We start from the raw sequence: 15,101 nt of genomic DNA, 5'->3' as shown, positions 1-15,101 counted from the left end.
AAAAACCCTCAGGAAAGAACAGTTAAGTCATTTTTGGCTCCTTCTTCCACTTTTCCTACCCAAACTGCTCCCCAGGCCCTGATGCTCCACCAGGCCCACTGGACTTCCAGACAAGCTCCTTCTCCAAAACGCCTCCCTCCTTACTTTTCAACCAAATATCAAGTGGGAAACAATAAAAATATGCATGAATGATGGGGTGATCCTGTTGTGCCTGTAAAAGACAATCCCTGCTAGGGTCTGGATGTCGCAGGACCGGGTCCCCCAAGGGTTCAGGTGCTGGATGCTTGGTCTTCAGTGTGGAGGTGCTGAGGTGGTAGCCCTTTAAGAAAAGGGGCCTCAGAGGAGGCATTCAGGTGACCTTGGGTGTTGCTATCACAAGGGATTAAGGTAGCTCTCCTGGGACCCAGGGTGAGTTTTTGCTACTCACTTGGGTTTTCAGACTGGCAGTGTGATCTCTCCCTCTTGAACACGCTGCCATTATTGTGATTCCAGCTACCATGGTGTCCTCCCCAGGGCCAGGTGACAGCAGAGCCATGAACTCTAGAACTACGAGCTACACAAACAGTTTTTTCCTTTTAAGAGATACCCACTCAGCCTACAGTAACAGAATATGGGCTAATCCTAAGTAGTTTTAGAGCTGGACAGATGTTCTGTGGAATTAGTAGAAAGTGAAAATGTTTAGGCACCAAAGAAAAAAGGAGCACCACTGGAAGCCAAGGGACACCCTAGGTAGAAGCCGCGTGTGTCTGGTCTCTTAGCCACCTCATTTCCCCCTTTACAAGGCAAATGCTATTTACTTCTGAGCTCATGAGACAGAGGTATTAACAGTCTTATTTCCATGGTAAGCAGAAATTTCAAAAGTGAGAAGTCACCACTGAAGGGCCTGGAGGCTGATAAAGTAAAGCCGCCCACTTCCCCATAACACTGAAATGACAGTGGCTTGCAGTCCTCTACTCTGCTAAGCAGTAAGAGAACACCCACTCCTGCTCCTTTCTCCCTCTACGACCCGTGTGCTAATAACCTGCACACACAAGCACATACTAGGTCAACTGCATACTCAGAGTTCAGTATTTTTTTTTAAAGAAACCTTTAATTGAAGGTCTCATTCGAAGCTGTTCCCGTGTGGAGAAAAGTACTTCCACAGGCTGCCTGGGACTGAGGGTGCAATGCGGCACACACAGCTTTCTGGAGGATCAATATGGCAGTTCAACTACCATATCAGAAATTTATGTGGATACCTGAGCTTTTAACGTAATGTTTCTCTTTCTAGGAATCTATCTATTCTAGTACAGAAAATTATATTGTTAGTCAAATATTCACTGCTCCAAAGAGAGCAAAAGTTGCACTTTGGGACAGTTGCTAAGCCAACTGTTTAAAAGACAAACTCTTCCACTGGATAACTTATGGAAAGAGGGAAATATCATGCATACAGTGACATGCCCTTCTAAAAGCAACTGAAGATTTAAACATATGGAAATGTTCATAAAGTGTTAAACAAAAATAAGCAGAATATAGAGTATCTAGAATATTTGAAGCAACTGCAGTGACTACCTATGGATGACACTTGATACTTTGCCACATTTCCACAAAGGGAATACACACACACACACACACACACACACACACACACACACACACACACAGTGAGCTCAAGGCCAGCCTAAACTATACATCGAAACACTAATTCAGGAGACAAAAAGTCAGGCCAGCCAGATAGCTCAGTGGACTAAAGCGCCTGCTTAAGCAGACACTGGGACTGGCGTTCAATTTCTGGCATGCCATCCCAGCCCTGGCCCCGCCCCGGGGCACACTGAGATGGCAACTCAGACTGGGCCTGGTGGCACGCACCCGTAATCCCAGCACTTGGGAGGCTGAAAACAGGAGGATCACTACAAGTCTGATTTGTGTAGTGAGACCCTGTAGACCAGGTACTAAATACAAATAAATAAAGAAAGAAATATAAAGACAGAAAGTATGATGAAGCATAGATTGTGGCACAAGCTACACCATAGACAATACAAGGATCAACACTATGGTTAACTCTACAGGACAGTGGTTATGAATCTGTAACACATGTGCCACAGTGGCAGGCTCTATCACTGAAAGCTCTAAAAAGTCCACCATCACTGCTACAGGGCAACCAGTTCATTTAACAAATAAATTGAACTGAAAATAAACTTAAAGTAAGACACGCACCAATTTCAGCATAAAAAATTTGTTTGGATTCTGAAATGAGGGCCAGGGAGATAGCTCAGTAGAATCAGCGCTTGCCTGGCAAGTGCAAGGGCGTAAGTTCAATCCCTGCTACTGAAGAAAAAAAAAAAAAAATCAAATGGATTCTGAAATGAATTAAGACAGCTAGGGAAATATGTTAATAGGGGATATTTAACAATACTGTGGAAAATATTTTTACTGATTCGGTATTAGTATTATAATAGAGGTTTATTTTTTTAAGTCCCTATATGTTAAGAGATACATACTTGAAATTTCATGGATGCAAAGAAATACTATCTGCTATACTTAAAAAAAACAGGGAGGAGCTAGGTTCTGTGGCACATGCCTATAATTTCAGGTACTCAGGATGGATGAAGATGTAGCTCTCCAGGCTCTGGGTTTAATCTCCAACACTACAGAGCGCTGGCCAAATAGTTCAACAGTTAAAGCAGGTGCAGGGGCTGGTGTTCGATCCCCAGGCCTGCCATGCCAGCCCCGCCCCCAGGGTGCACTGAGATGGCAACTGAGCCTGGGCACTGAGATGGCAATTGAGCTGGCACACACCTGTAATCCCAGCTCTTGGAAGTAAGCAGGCAGACTATGAGTATGATCTAGTAGTGAGACCCTGAACACCCTGTAGAACCTTCCCTAAAAATATATAATAATAATAATAATAATAATAATCCCCAATACTATAAAAGATATACATAAATTAGAAAGGGGAGAAAGGTAGAGGTAAAAACAAGACTGGACAAGAACAGAATAAATGTTGAATTTGAAAAGAGAGTTACATAGCTACTCACTGTAGTCTCTCTGCCTTTGCATATGTACAAAAATTTAAGTTAAAAAAAATGTCCAAAAGAAAAATATACTTGGAGTAATGAACTACTAAGGGAAAGAAGGATAATAACAAAGGCATAGGGGAGGGGGAGTAGAAAGAAATCTAATAACACAAAAGATCACAAAATTATCCAATAATAAAACACCTATTTCTTCATTCTAAAGGTATTACTTAAATTACAGATTATTTGGCAAAACATCTACCTCAAAGGAGTCTCTTCAGATGGCTCACTCTGGGGTGGAAGCAGGAGACCAGAAGGCAGAACTAAGCCTCACTGTTTTCTCAGACAAGTTCTCTTTCTTTTACTCTCCTCTCTTCTCTTCTTTCTTAAATGTATTTGGTACAGGATCTCACTACGTGGCTCAGACTCGTGGTGATCCTGTTTTTGGCCTCCCCAGCATTGGAATTGCAGGCAGGCACCAAGGTGCACCACCACACCCTGTCTTGGTGGTCAGTTCAGAGCGCCCAGGGGCAGGGCCAGTGCAGCACGGTAGTACAGCATCAAAACTCGGTCCTTGCACTTGCTTAAACTGGCACTTAGTCCACTGAGCTATCTTGCCAGCCCTCAGTCAAGTTTTCTTCAAAAATTCTCTTTAACTTTTTAAACTGTAATTTTCCTCATCTGTCAAATGAGGAAATGGTGGCTTTGTGCCTAATAGTGTATTTTGCTGATGAAAATGAGACGATATAATAGAGTACTACACAAAAATGTTGACGAGTAAACCTAGGGCACGAATGCTCATAAAATCATGTTTCGCTACTTATCAACCACAAAGAAAAACCACAGAGGTCCACTCATTTTGAAAATACCAATTCTTGCATTAATTCCTCTCAGAGTACTTGTGAGCTGGCTGCCCCACATGACTGATGTAAATGATCTAGGTTTAAATATCTCCTAAATACAACTAAAAGGAAACAAATCAGGAAGGAAAAATGCTTTTCTTTTCCACTGACTGATGTATGTCATGTGTGTGTATTTATTTCCACTAAGAAAGTAAATGCTAACCAAACTCCCTTCCATTTACAGCACTTGCACTTCGCTACTGAATCACAAAGTAAGGCAAAGAGGCAGAGGCAAGAGTGTGGGCCAGAGCCCAGTTATATCCCTGGCTCCATCTTGTTCTCCTAGCTGATGGAAGAGCAGGAAACAACATACACAAAGTACTCCATACAGAGCTGAGACTCAGAAAGTGACAGCTGTCACTGTTCCTGGTACTCCAAACCCAATGAAAGACCACAAGTCCCAGACATCAAAAGGATAGACAACAGATTTAGCTCAACACTAAGATTTATTCTGACACAATCTTCAGGAAATTTAGTGAGCATGGATGTTTCGCGGTTGCTTTCCAGCTGCCTTACAGTAAGCATAGAGAGCAAACCCAGAGACAGACTCAGCAGTATTTGCAAAGTCTTTACCAGATCTGCCTTAAGGTCCACACTCTTCATAACTTCAAACACCTGAGTGCTAAATGAGTTACAAAAGGGAAAGAGACCGTGTCCTTGGCACCAGGTAACTGACAACCTACTAAAAGTGAAGATGTGTAAAAACACAAGAATACAGTGGTACCTCAGTACTCATTAACTGATCCCAAGAAGCACAAAGAGTACTAAAAACAACAAGTAACAAACTGTTATGGCTTGAAGGGACATGAGTCACAAGGCAACTGACACCAAGTCTATCTTGCACAACCAATCAAACCAATTAGTACCAGAACAAAATTTTCATATCAAATTCACTCAGATCCACAGCAGTTGAACACTAAGGTTTCACTGTATCACTACATTCATTAGCCTGTCACTAACATAATTATCCTAAAATCAGAAGGAAAAAATTTTCCATGGCCATCCGTTGTCATTTGCCACTTTGCTAGAAAGTTCTTTCTTGAGTCATCTAACCCAATTCATATTTCGTATTTCAGCATAAATCCATTTTCTGCTTATTCTATTTTTCACAAACGCATGCAGAGCATTTTGTCTTGAGAATTAATGTGGAGAAGAAAGATCAAGGACCAGACTGAGTCCTTTCTATGCCTAATCCAGGGTCTGTAATACAACACAGACCCACCTCAGGTGAAAGGATTAAACTAAGTTAGGTGACAGGTGGTACACACACACCACAATGACTAGCACAGAGCAGATGCTTAATCACAGAGTACACAGATTCTAAGTTGTTTAAACTTCGTAGGTAGAAAGTACAAAACTTGGATGGTGATGGTGTTATTCGGTTTGGCACCATTTTGTTTATTGGGAGCCAGTGCAGTCACTTGCTTTGCTATAAAAGATACTAACATTATTAAAACAGCATCTCTGGATGCTTATTTTGATTTGCACTTTGTGAAAACAAGGAGTATCTAATTTTTTGTCTGGCCTTTTTTTTTGGTGGAACCAGGGATTGCACTCAGGCCCGGTGCTTGCCAGGCAAGTGCTTATTCTACTGAGCCATCTCCCCAGCCCAGGAGTATCTAATTTTATGTAAAGGTTACTAATATGAATGTACATTATGAGAAAAAGGAATTGGCTTCGTAAAAGAGATGATGAATAAAACATAAAAGAAGGCTCCTTGTATTTCAAAACAATAAAGATGCTCAAGTTTTATTTAGTGCGTAAATGGACAACAAAAAACCTGCCCTGTGGAAGGAAGGCTATCAGCACTTGGCAGAAATTTAGTTAGGCTCTGTTATTAAACAATGGAGAGGCCGATCAAACCAGAAGTAAAAACCCTAAGACAGCCTCGTTGCCCTGCCTATTCTTCTATCCATCCTGGGTATCTATGGAAAGATTACTTGAAGGGCAAGCACCATGTCATAACCAAGGACTTAACGGCAACAGGGTGTTTATTCTCTGCCCACACCCTGTGCAAAATGTTGGTCTTTCTTGACCACATCTGCAGACTAAAACTAGGCAGCACAGTGCTCAGAACACAGCCCTTCAAGCATCCCAAATAAACACTGAGCAGAACGGGTCAAGGGAAGGTGAAATTTGCAAAGGGAAGGGTAGAGAAACACCTTCCAAGTCCCACTGGATGCCAGGCATTTACCCTGATCGTATTACCTACTGGTCCTCCCAATGTCAGCTCCTGTCATCTCCACTGAACTTACACAGACTCAGCTTTGTTGTGTCATCCGATTATCATGCTCAAAGCTGACTGACACAGAAGTCTGATCCATGTTGGATCAATGCAATTCTCCCTCCCACATATATCTGTTCCCAAACCAGGCAAAGACAGTACACGTGGGACAATGGACCTGGGAGTTATGTAGGGCCAGGCCTGCCATCCCCTGCCCTTGCCTTAAAAAAAATACTTCATTTCCTATTCTTTACTTTACCACATTCCATAATATATTCCAGGAGTTTTCTCCATAAATCTTCATTCTTTTTAACACCCTATGTGTTGGTGATAGGGGCAGGGAGTAGCAATCCCTGACTTACAAAAAGCCAAATATACTCAAGTTTTCTTGGCCTGCTTCCTGACCCATAAAAGGGCTACACAATCTCTATGGCCTTTTCCAGCTCCATTCGGCTTCTGTCATAATATAATGACCATCATACTTAGTCAAACCTTGTGTGTTGGGTGTCACATTCAGCGAGGCTTTTTTGACTCTAGCCTCAGGCATGATACTATAGAAACTCAAGTCTGTATTACATTAGTAACTGAGCTGGAAACAGCTTATGTTTTTCTCCATCCAAGGAACATCTGGCAGGGAAAGGAATAGTGCCAACTGCCTTAGACAAATCTGCTTTCTTCAAAAGTCAGCATCTCCCAATTGCAAAATAAAAAAAGAGTCAGCACCAAAATGTAATCATCTTTGGGGTCTATGCCCCTGACACACAAGATTCTGATCGTGTTCTTAGCTTTTGGGTGACTAAACTGGACAGTATCTTATCAGAAGGACATCTACCATGGTGCTCTGGTGGAAATTATAACGTGGTCTCAGCACTGAAATCCATTTCTTATATAACTGATCACAAACAGCACCATGACACACAACTCCTCACATGGTGCCGTCTAGAATAAGGCCCACTGTGAACTCCTGCATCCTGCTAGGACAAAGCGAAGTCAAATGCTTCCAGGTCTGACCTAACCCCTGTCCCAGATATAATTAAAAATCATTTTACTAACCCTGAAAAAAAGCCTGGAACACATAGAAATTCAAGAGATCCTTTTAAGACTCCTGCCTCTAAGCCAAAATAGAATTCCTCGTGGTCTCTGCATTTCAAGCTCTAATCAGGAAAGCGTACAACCTACTGCCACGCTCTGTTCCAGTCAGAGCTAAGGCATCAACGCTTCCTCCAGCACCTCCCAATAAATGACCAAAATCAAATGCCCACATTCATTACGTAACAGAGAAAAGAGCTCATTATCCTAAAATCTAACCAAAAATCAAAGAGGGCAGCAGTGCCTGCTTTGAAGCCCCCCCAAAAGAGGAAACGGTAGGACATATATGTATGTAAATGGAAAGAACTAGCAGTGAGTAGACAATGCACAAACAGTAAGGTTGAGCTAGAAGACTCTATCAGGCTACCCCTGATGGGTCCCAGGAGGCAACAATGGTCACCGTTTCCTTTAATACTTTAGAAAAACACCCACAAGGGCTGAGTATACAGTTATTATACTGAGTTTGCAGCCTATGCCTGTGACCCACAGTGAACAAAGTGTTTGTGTGGCCTCATTCTCCCCTTAGCCCCATCTGTGTCTGCACTACCAGGGTCCCTGAAGTACACACAGTTGGCTGTCATCTGACCTTATCACCCACCCTTCCAAAAGGAGTCTAACAAGTCTTCTCAGTCACATTCAATGGTCTAATGCAGTAACAATAATGAGGATAATAAGAGCAGTCATTTATATAATGCTTACCAAGCCAAGAACTAATGCAAGCACTTTACATGTACTGACTCACTAAGAGGCACATACAATTCCCATGAGAAAAGACAGACACAGCAAAGATTCAATAACTTGCCTAACACACCCTAGATACAACAGGGCTACAATTAACCTAAGCAAGGGAACTTTATCCTCCTTGACGCAAATGTTGCCATTGGGCCCCAGTGAGAGAACTGTCATCCTTCTCTAGTATTCACCCATCAAGGAATGCTTCTCTCACTCCCTTCCTTCCTCCCTGCCCCATGGGAGTAGGGCTGACTAATCATAACTTGACATTCAGAGGGCCACCTTTTATCAGCACACAAGTCACTTGATGAATGCCTTTCATGAGTTACCTTCTTAAATATTCAAAACATCACTATTTGTCATGAGTAAACAGAGGCTGACATGGAGTGATCCCTAGCCCCATCACTTATCCACGTGTAAATATCAGATGTGGAAATGGCTAAGGCCCGAAGTCCCCAAATGACTAGGTTATATAACTAGAAACCATCACTTTGAGGCTCGATGGATCCACTCACAGCTAAAGCAGAAGCCTGGGTAGTATCTGAACACCCAACTGGGTTCTGGTGAAAGCCTCTTGGCCATGTATCAGGGAGGGCTACTGTGGCCTCACAGACCATGGCTTGGGACCCAGGAATTTCACTAGCAGACTGGGTTTGCAAGATGTGGTCCCCTCATTTCATCATTACTTCTTATTCTTCTTGGAAGCAAGTTCTAGGGAGTGACAGTGGCAAAGACATACTACCCCATAAACAGCTAGCTCCTTGGGGCCCTGAATGAGAGTGCCAAGAACCCTAGGATGGGAGACAAGAGCTCTGAATTCGAATTTTCTTCTCATTTGGAGGACTTAGTCTCCACATCTCAAAGCAATAGAACTAAACTAGACCTGTGTGGGTCACCATCACTTACGAGCTTTCTCTCATAGGCATATAAGCCTTGAAGGCTCTTCTAGTAAATCAATCACGAGAGTATGTTAATACCTTGCTTCTCTACTTGTAGGCATCTACAGCTGGCAATCTAAGCACATGGTGAGTAATAATCAGTGTGCTGATTATCTACACTACTATTACACCATGCACTCATCTGTTATAGCCAAAATAAAGCACATGTGTATGAGAGTTATGCCCAACACCACTGGAAGCGTCCATTATTTTTCTGTGATATTACACGCAGCTTACTAGACACCTTTCACAGAAATCAGGCTCCCAGGCGGGATAGCACTACACCAGATATTCTCCAAGGTCTTTTCAACTCAGAAATCTAGTGACTCTACAAATAACATGCACATGGTAAAAAGCAAGGGTGTGGATGACCAAGAAGCTGGAAGGCAGACAGGCGGTACGCCCTGCTGCAACTCCAAATGAGTAGCAGTTTGTGGGCAAAAGGGTGGTCATCAGTTCCAGAGTGTGTATACCAGGACGGAGACAAACCACAGGCCCCTTTCACTTGTGCCCAGCCCAGAGAAGACTGTTGGCAGTACTGTTCTGGACCACAGAAGCCAGAGATTGAAAGAGAGGTCTCAGAAGAACAGAGAAAAGCAACTGTCTTACTTTTTCTTCCCTATTCCTAATTTTTTTCTCCATCATTAGAAATCCAATCAGAGAAGAAAAAAATACATAATACATGTTTCTTGCATGAGCCCTGCAAGACAAAATATCTAGCATCCAGGAAGAAGAAGAAGAAAAAAAAAAAGACACTGTTACAAAACAAAAAAGAAGGTCAGGGAGATGGCTCAGCAGTCTAAGTGCCTGCCTGGCAAGCATAAGGACCTGGGTTTGATCCCTGGTACCACATCCTACGTGTCCCACACCAAGCAGGCCACCAAAACCAGGCACGGTGGTGCATGCCTATGATCCCAACACTGGGGAGGCTGAGACAGGAGGATCACTACGAGTATGAGCTGTGTAGCAAGACCCTGTACCAAATAAATAAGTTTCAGAGATCTTGCATTCAGTCCCAAGTCTACCAGTTCCTACTGTCTGAGTTTGTACAAGCCACGTAACAGTCAAGCCTTTATTTATTCACATACAAAAGAATACTAAGAATGCTACCATAATGGGCTTTTATCAGATGACAGATCCAGAAAATGTTCTTAAACACCAAAGACTTATGTAAAAGAGCAAACCCCATCAGCATGGGATATCTGACTAACAGGTTTCTGTTGTCTTTAGACACACAATGAAGTCTGGCACATAAGAAGTTACTTCTCCCTCCGCTCCAGTGGGCAAATCCTTTCTTCACTCACTGACCTTTGCAGTCCATGTCCAGAGAAAACACCCTCAGTCCACTCTCTAGACTGGGTCAGAGGCTTGGGTCTGACACAGAGTACAGAATTCTGTGTGGGAGAGCAGTACCACATAGAAGTTTGTCTTTGGCTATTCTATCCTGAAGAGATCAGGGACAGACCTGAATATATTTTATGTACTGTAAGCAAAGAGATCCACCTCAATTTTACTTAAACTTTTCCTGAGAGGGATTTTCAAGAGTACATATTCTTTGGGGGTAATTAATGTACTCAGCTTTAGCAGCTGCTATCTCAAGTCGTACCTCTTATTAAGGATACCAGCTTTCAAACTGTACTTGCATTGCAGAACCCTGGACAAGACAGAGCAAGATCAGATATGAAGCTTTGGCCATGAATTCATTCATATGTGTGAGATTTCACAAAACAGAACTTAAGGGCCCAAACTCCTTTATTTAACACTGATGACCACTAATCATTGACATAGATCATGATACCCAAAAAAGCACATGAATAAAAAAACTTCCATGAAGACAATACATACAGATGAAGCTTGAATGGCATGCAAAAGGACTCTACAGAAATGGGGTTAATTCCCAAGTCCCAAATTTACTGGCTGTGTGACCATGGGGAAAACATTTAATAGCCATAATCCTCAGTTTCTTCATTTGTAAAATGGGGCCAATGATAATACCAGGGGATGAACATTAAGCAATAGCATAAGCAGGGCTTGTACATAAGAAGAACATTAACAATTACTAACTATTATAACTCTTATTATGAAAAAGGCCTTGACAGTACCTCTACATTCCACACCTTCAGTCAATTCTTCAGTCAAATGTTTCAGTGCCTTCAGAGACAACTACATACAGTGCATAACTGACCCAAAGTTAGCTCTCTCTATTCTCTACAAAGCCACTAAAATGTTTCCATAGATACTAAAACCTCCTGTACTCTATGCCTTCTTAACTCCATTTATTTACTAGCCAAACCTTGTAGACAGTTCACATCAGCTCTTTAGACCTCAATCTTCTTCTGAAGTTGAGATAATAATTGTTTCTTCTCATTCACAGAGCTCACGTGAGGATCATGTGTAATCAGGTACACCAGGCACCTACAAAGGCTTGGTTATGGAGTAACAGCTCAGTAAACAGGCAGTACATGTACCCTTCATCACCACCAAAATAAAAAGCTGGTCCAAGGCCTCAGAGATAGCTCAGCAGGTCTAAGCACCTGCCTGGCAAGAGCAAGGACCCAGGTTCGATCCCCAGCATCACGCCAGCCCCACGTCATGCTGGCCACTGAAACCAGGCATGGTGGCACACACCTGTAATCCCAGTGCCAGGGAGGCTGCAACAGGAGGATCACTATGAGTACAAGCTGTGTATGTAGTGAGACCCTGTACCAAACACATATTTTTTTTAAAAAAAGTTGGTCCAATATAAAATAACATAACCATGCAAGCCTTCAATGACAGTCTTACAAAAGACACTAAGTATTACCCAGAGTCTTTAAAAGATGATCTTTCCTACTGTCTCGTGCATAGTAGTCCTAATTAAATGCCAGCCTGCTCCCTGCCTCCCTTCTTGGGAAAGCCCTGTCTTTTCCTAGTCACTTACTCATAAGTTCCAAATGGTCATAAGTAAAATGCCATACATCAGCGTGGTCTGGTTGCTGAATAAGCAAAACTCTAGCTTTCTCCTTGGAAAACACTCAGGCACCAGGATGAAACTCTGGCTGAATACCAGTGGATCCATTCCTGCCCCCAAAGGCAACCACTCACTGGGTGCCAGCCAAACTGACTCCACAGTCACGTGTGATGCTTCACTCTCAAAGGTAAAGCCCAGAGGCAAGCTCTTTAACTCCTGTAATGTATTTCTGATTCTTTTTGTGCCCATCACATAAAGGCACCAGCATCTGTACAACATAACATATTCCTTGCCAAGGAGGCAAGGCAAAAGAGATAATGCGGGTTAATTTGAGTTTGCAAGCCTGGATATCTATTTTTTGGTTGAGCTCTATATATGCTAATTAGCAATCCAAACAGCAGAAAAGGTTATAAACAGAAAGGTATTTAATTACTGGACCTAGGAAAAAATATATATATATTTTTAAAGAGACTATTCCAAGTTACCCAACATAATTTTTGTTGGGGAATTTCTCCATTACCAAAAAGTACCCAAAAGTCCTATTCCCAAGAATAACCAAAAAAATAACACAAGCCACATCAAGTTTCCAAATATCCTGCTTATGAAGTATATCCCAGCAACATTTTGTGGCATTTCCCTGAGTTTTCCTTGTACTCTGGGGGCAGTAACCTCAAACCCTGCATTTAAAAAAAAAAAAAAAACAACTGTAATCCACCTAAGACATTTCTAATAATGTACCCTGTCCAAATATGTAAGCATGGGAAGAAATATGAACTGTGGTTATCCATCAGTAATAAATTAAAACTTTCACATTTATACAAAAGATAATTACTCAAAAGCCCAGCCTCACAGAGTATGACTTAAGAGTTAAAAGATACAGACTGGGGATAATGAGTTCTTAACTAAATGTATACTCACATTCAGAAAACGAATTACAAATTATGTCATCCTGAAGAAACATTGACATTTCTAGCCTGGTTCTATTTTCTTCTCATGTTCATAGGTAGGCCACACTTTTATTGTGGCTCGGGATCTATTTTTCTACCTAACCTTACAAAACAATATTACACACACACACACACACACACACACACACACACACACACCTATCAGTCACATCTGCACTTAAATTCAGTTACCTCAAACTAAGACCAAAAGCAGCTCCATATAATTTGACTTTAACCCTATCCTAAAGCATCAGTGCAATAAATATGCACAAATTATCCTACAAATACCAGAAACTATCCTTATCACCGGCTGCATAAAGAGTATACTGTAACACTATCTGACTGTGCAGAAAGTTAGTGACGACTATTAATTTATCTAGAAGGAATTTTCAACCCAGCAGTCTAATCAATGTCACAGCCTCTCGAGGGGCGTGCAATAAGAACAGATAAAGGATGCAAAATGCTCCTACAACTGCATGTTCCAATGTATTACAATCAAGTGAGTGCCTGGCAATTCTGTTTAATTCCAGATACTAACCACTCATCAGTCAGGCTAGTTAGTGTAAGAGAATTACAGTTTCCAAAGACAAAAAATAATAATACTTTACTTTTGGTTGCAAACAAACCTACCTAGGTGGTATTTACCCATCCACATCAAACTTCATTTCAATCACCTACCAAAGACTCCGGAGAGACCTCTAGAAAGCATCCCCAACTGGAACGAAATGTTCATACTAATTCAAACACCTGGCTGGCAGCACCAACAGAGCTCTCACCTCTACTAAAATTTAGGGCTCTCATGCTTCCAAATACCAGTTCTCCACATATTAAATAAAGCATACGTGAGTATCAAAACCGGTATCAAGACAAGTTTGCCTAAAGAAATTTAAGCTTCCCAGTATCAGGGCAGGCTGACCAGGGTGGTCCTAAATTAGAAGGTGCTCCCCCAACCTCACAGAGAATCACACAAAACCCCAACCATAATCTCCCTAGGGAAACCACTTTTCCTAACATCCACCCCAGGAAGCCTTATCAGTAGGAATAGGTTTAACAGATCCATTGAGGAGGATGCCTGAGGGCACTTACAGCCCACGATGCTGTGCTCTAGAGCAAATGTCCTATTTTCACTGAGACTCCAGAAGCTTCTGTCGCTCCTGGGCTTGCAGGTTCCTTCTTACTCATCTCACTTTACCATGAAAGTTGCTTAAAAATTTAAAGGAACTCGCTTGGGCCCGGACTCTACCCCTACACACCACCGGTGGTTTTTTTTGGAGGTCCTGTCAGGAAGAGCTATTCCTTTTGCAGCGTCAGGTCCCACTTCTCGCCATCTGGTCAGCTGTGCAGACTGCATGGGCCCAGATCTCCCTTCTAGGTCTGTGAGTGCCCTACAGACCTGGAGCAGCAGCCCTCAGACCTACCAAAACCCATGAGAAGGGGGGAACCTGACAGCGCGACTATGACTATGCGTAGATTCCCTTCCACCTGGGCTGCTGGCACTTCAGGCACCTAGGACTAGCAGGGAGGAGTGCTGGGGTGGAGACAGTCACAGCCCCAGTTCCTCATTTTCCTTTGGGTTTTTTCCACCGGCCCTTATCTGCAGCTAAGCCAACCCGGCCGGCAGAGAAGTGCGTTCACTCCCCATCTAAGTCCCTCGCTGGTGACCTTGGCCACGCTGCTACTTCACCTCTCTGCCCTCGGTGGCCTCACTGTTACTTCGCGGGTTAGGGTAGGGTCACTATGAAGTGGAAGCGCAGACAGAATACCTGCCACTCAGGAAAGGTTAGAGACAGGCAAAGGACCTCTCTCTCGGGCTTGCCCCGCCGTCCAGAGCTCACTCAGTCCTTCCCAACCTGCAGTCTCCGGACCTTGGAACCTGCAGGGTCCCCGAAAAAGCCGGCAAAAGAGAAGGACGCCTGCGTGATGTCCCCTCTTCAGCCCGGAGCCCGGGGCTCGGGAGGGGGTGTGGCACCCCCAGCCCAACGCCGCCCCCCGGCCCGGCTCGGAGGGCAGGACGTCGGCCGCCAGGCAGCGGCTGCGAGCCGGCGACGGGCGGCGGGCGGCGGGCCAGGGACCCGGCCCGACCTACCTCCTCCAGCAGCGTGACGGTGTTCCTGCAGTTGTGCAGCCGCGTGGTGAAGCTGGACGTGGTAGGCGAGTTGTAGTCCTCGGTGGTCTCGGCGATGAACTCGGACACGGAGATCTGGTCCGGCATCCTGCCCAGGGGACGAGACACAAGCGGGGGCGGGGGTTGAGGCGCGGCGCGAGCTCCCGGGGCCGCGGGCCGCCCGGCGGCGCATGAACGCCCCGCGCGGAGCCGAACCGC

The 15,101-nt window shown here is 43.6% G+C and overlaps 1 protein-coding gene across 1 annotated transcript in view; it reads right to left on the bottom strand.

Moving 5' to 3' along the window:
• Positions 1 to 15,101, bottom strand: part of Asap1 (ArfGAP with SH3 domain, ankyrin repeat and PH domain 1) — a 393,896-nt gene that overhangs the window by 278,110 nt on the left and 100,685 nt on the right. Inside the window, exon 3 of the mRNA XM_023718810.1 lies at positions 14,865 to 14,991. Coding sequence (XP_023574578.1) covers positions 14,865 to 14,991 — 127 coding nt within the window. The remainder of the gene's footprint in view (positions 1 to 14,864; positions 14,992 to 15,101) is intronic.

This window comes from Octodon degus, unplaced genomic scaffold (genome assembly GCF_000260255.1).
Source record: "Octodon degus isolate 3935 unplaced genomic scaffold, OctDeg1.0 scaffold00062, whole genome shotgun sequence".
NCBI lineage: Eukaryota > Metazoa > Chordata > Mammalia > Rodentia > Octodontidae > Octodon > Octodon degus.
Note: the sequence above shows the minus strand (reverse complement) of the source record. Positions and strands in the feature narration are given on the sequence as shown.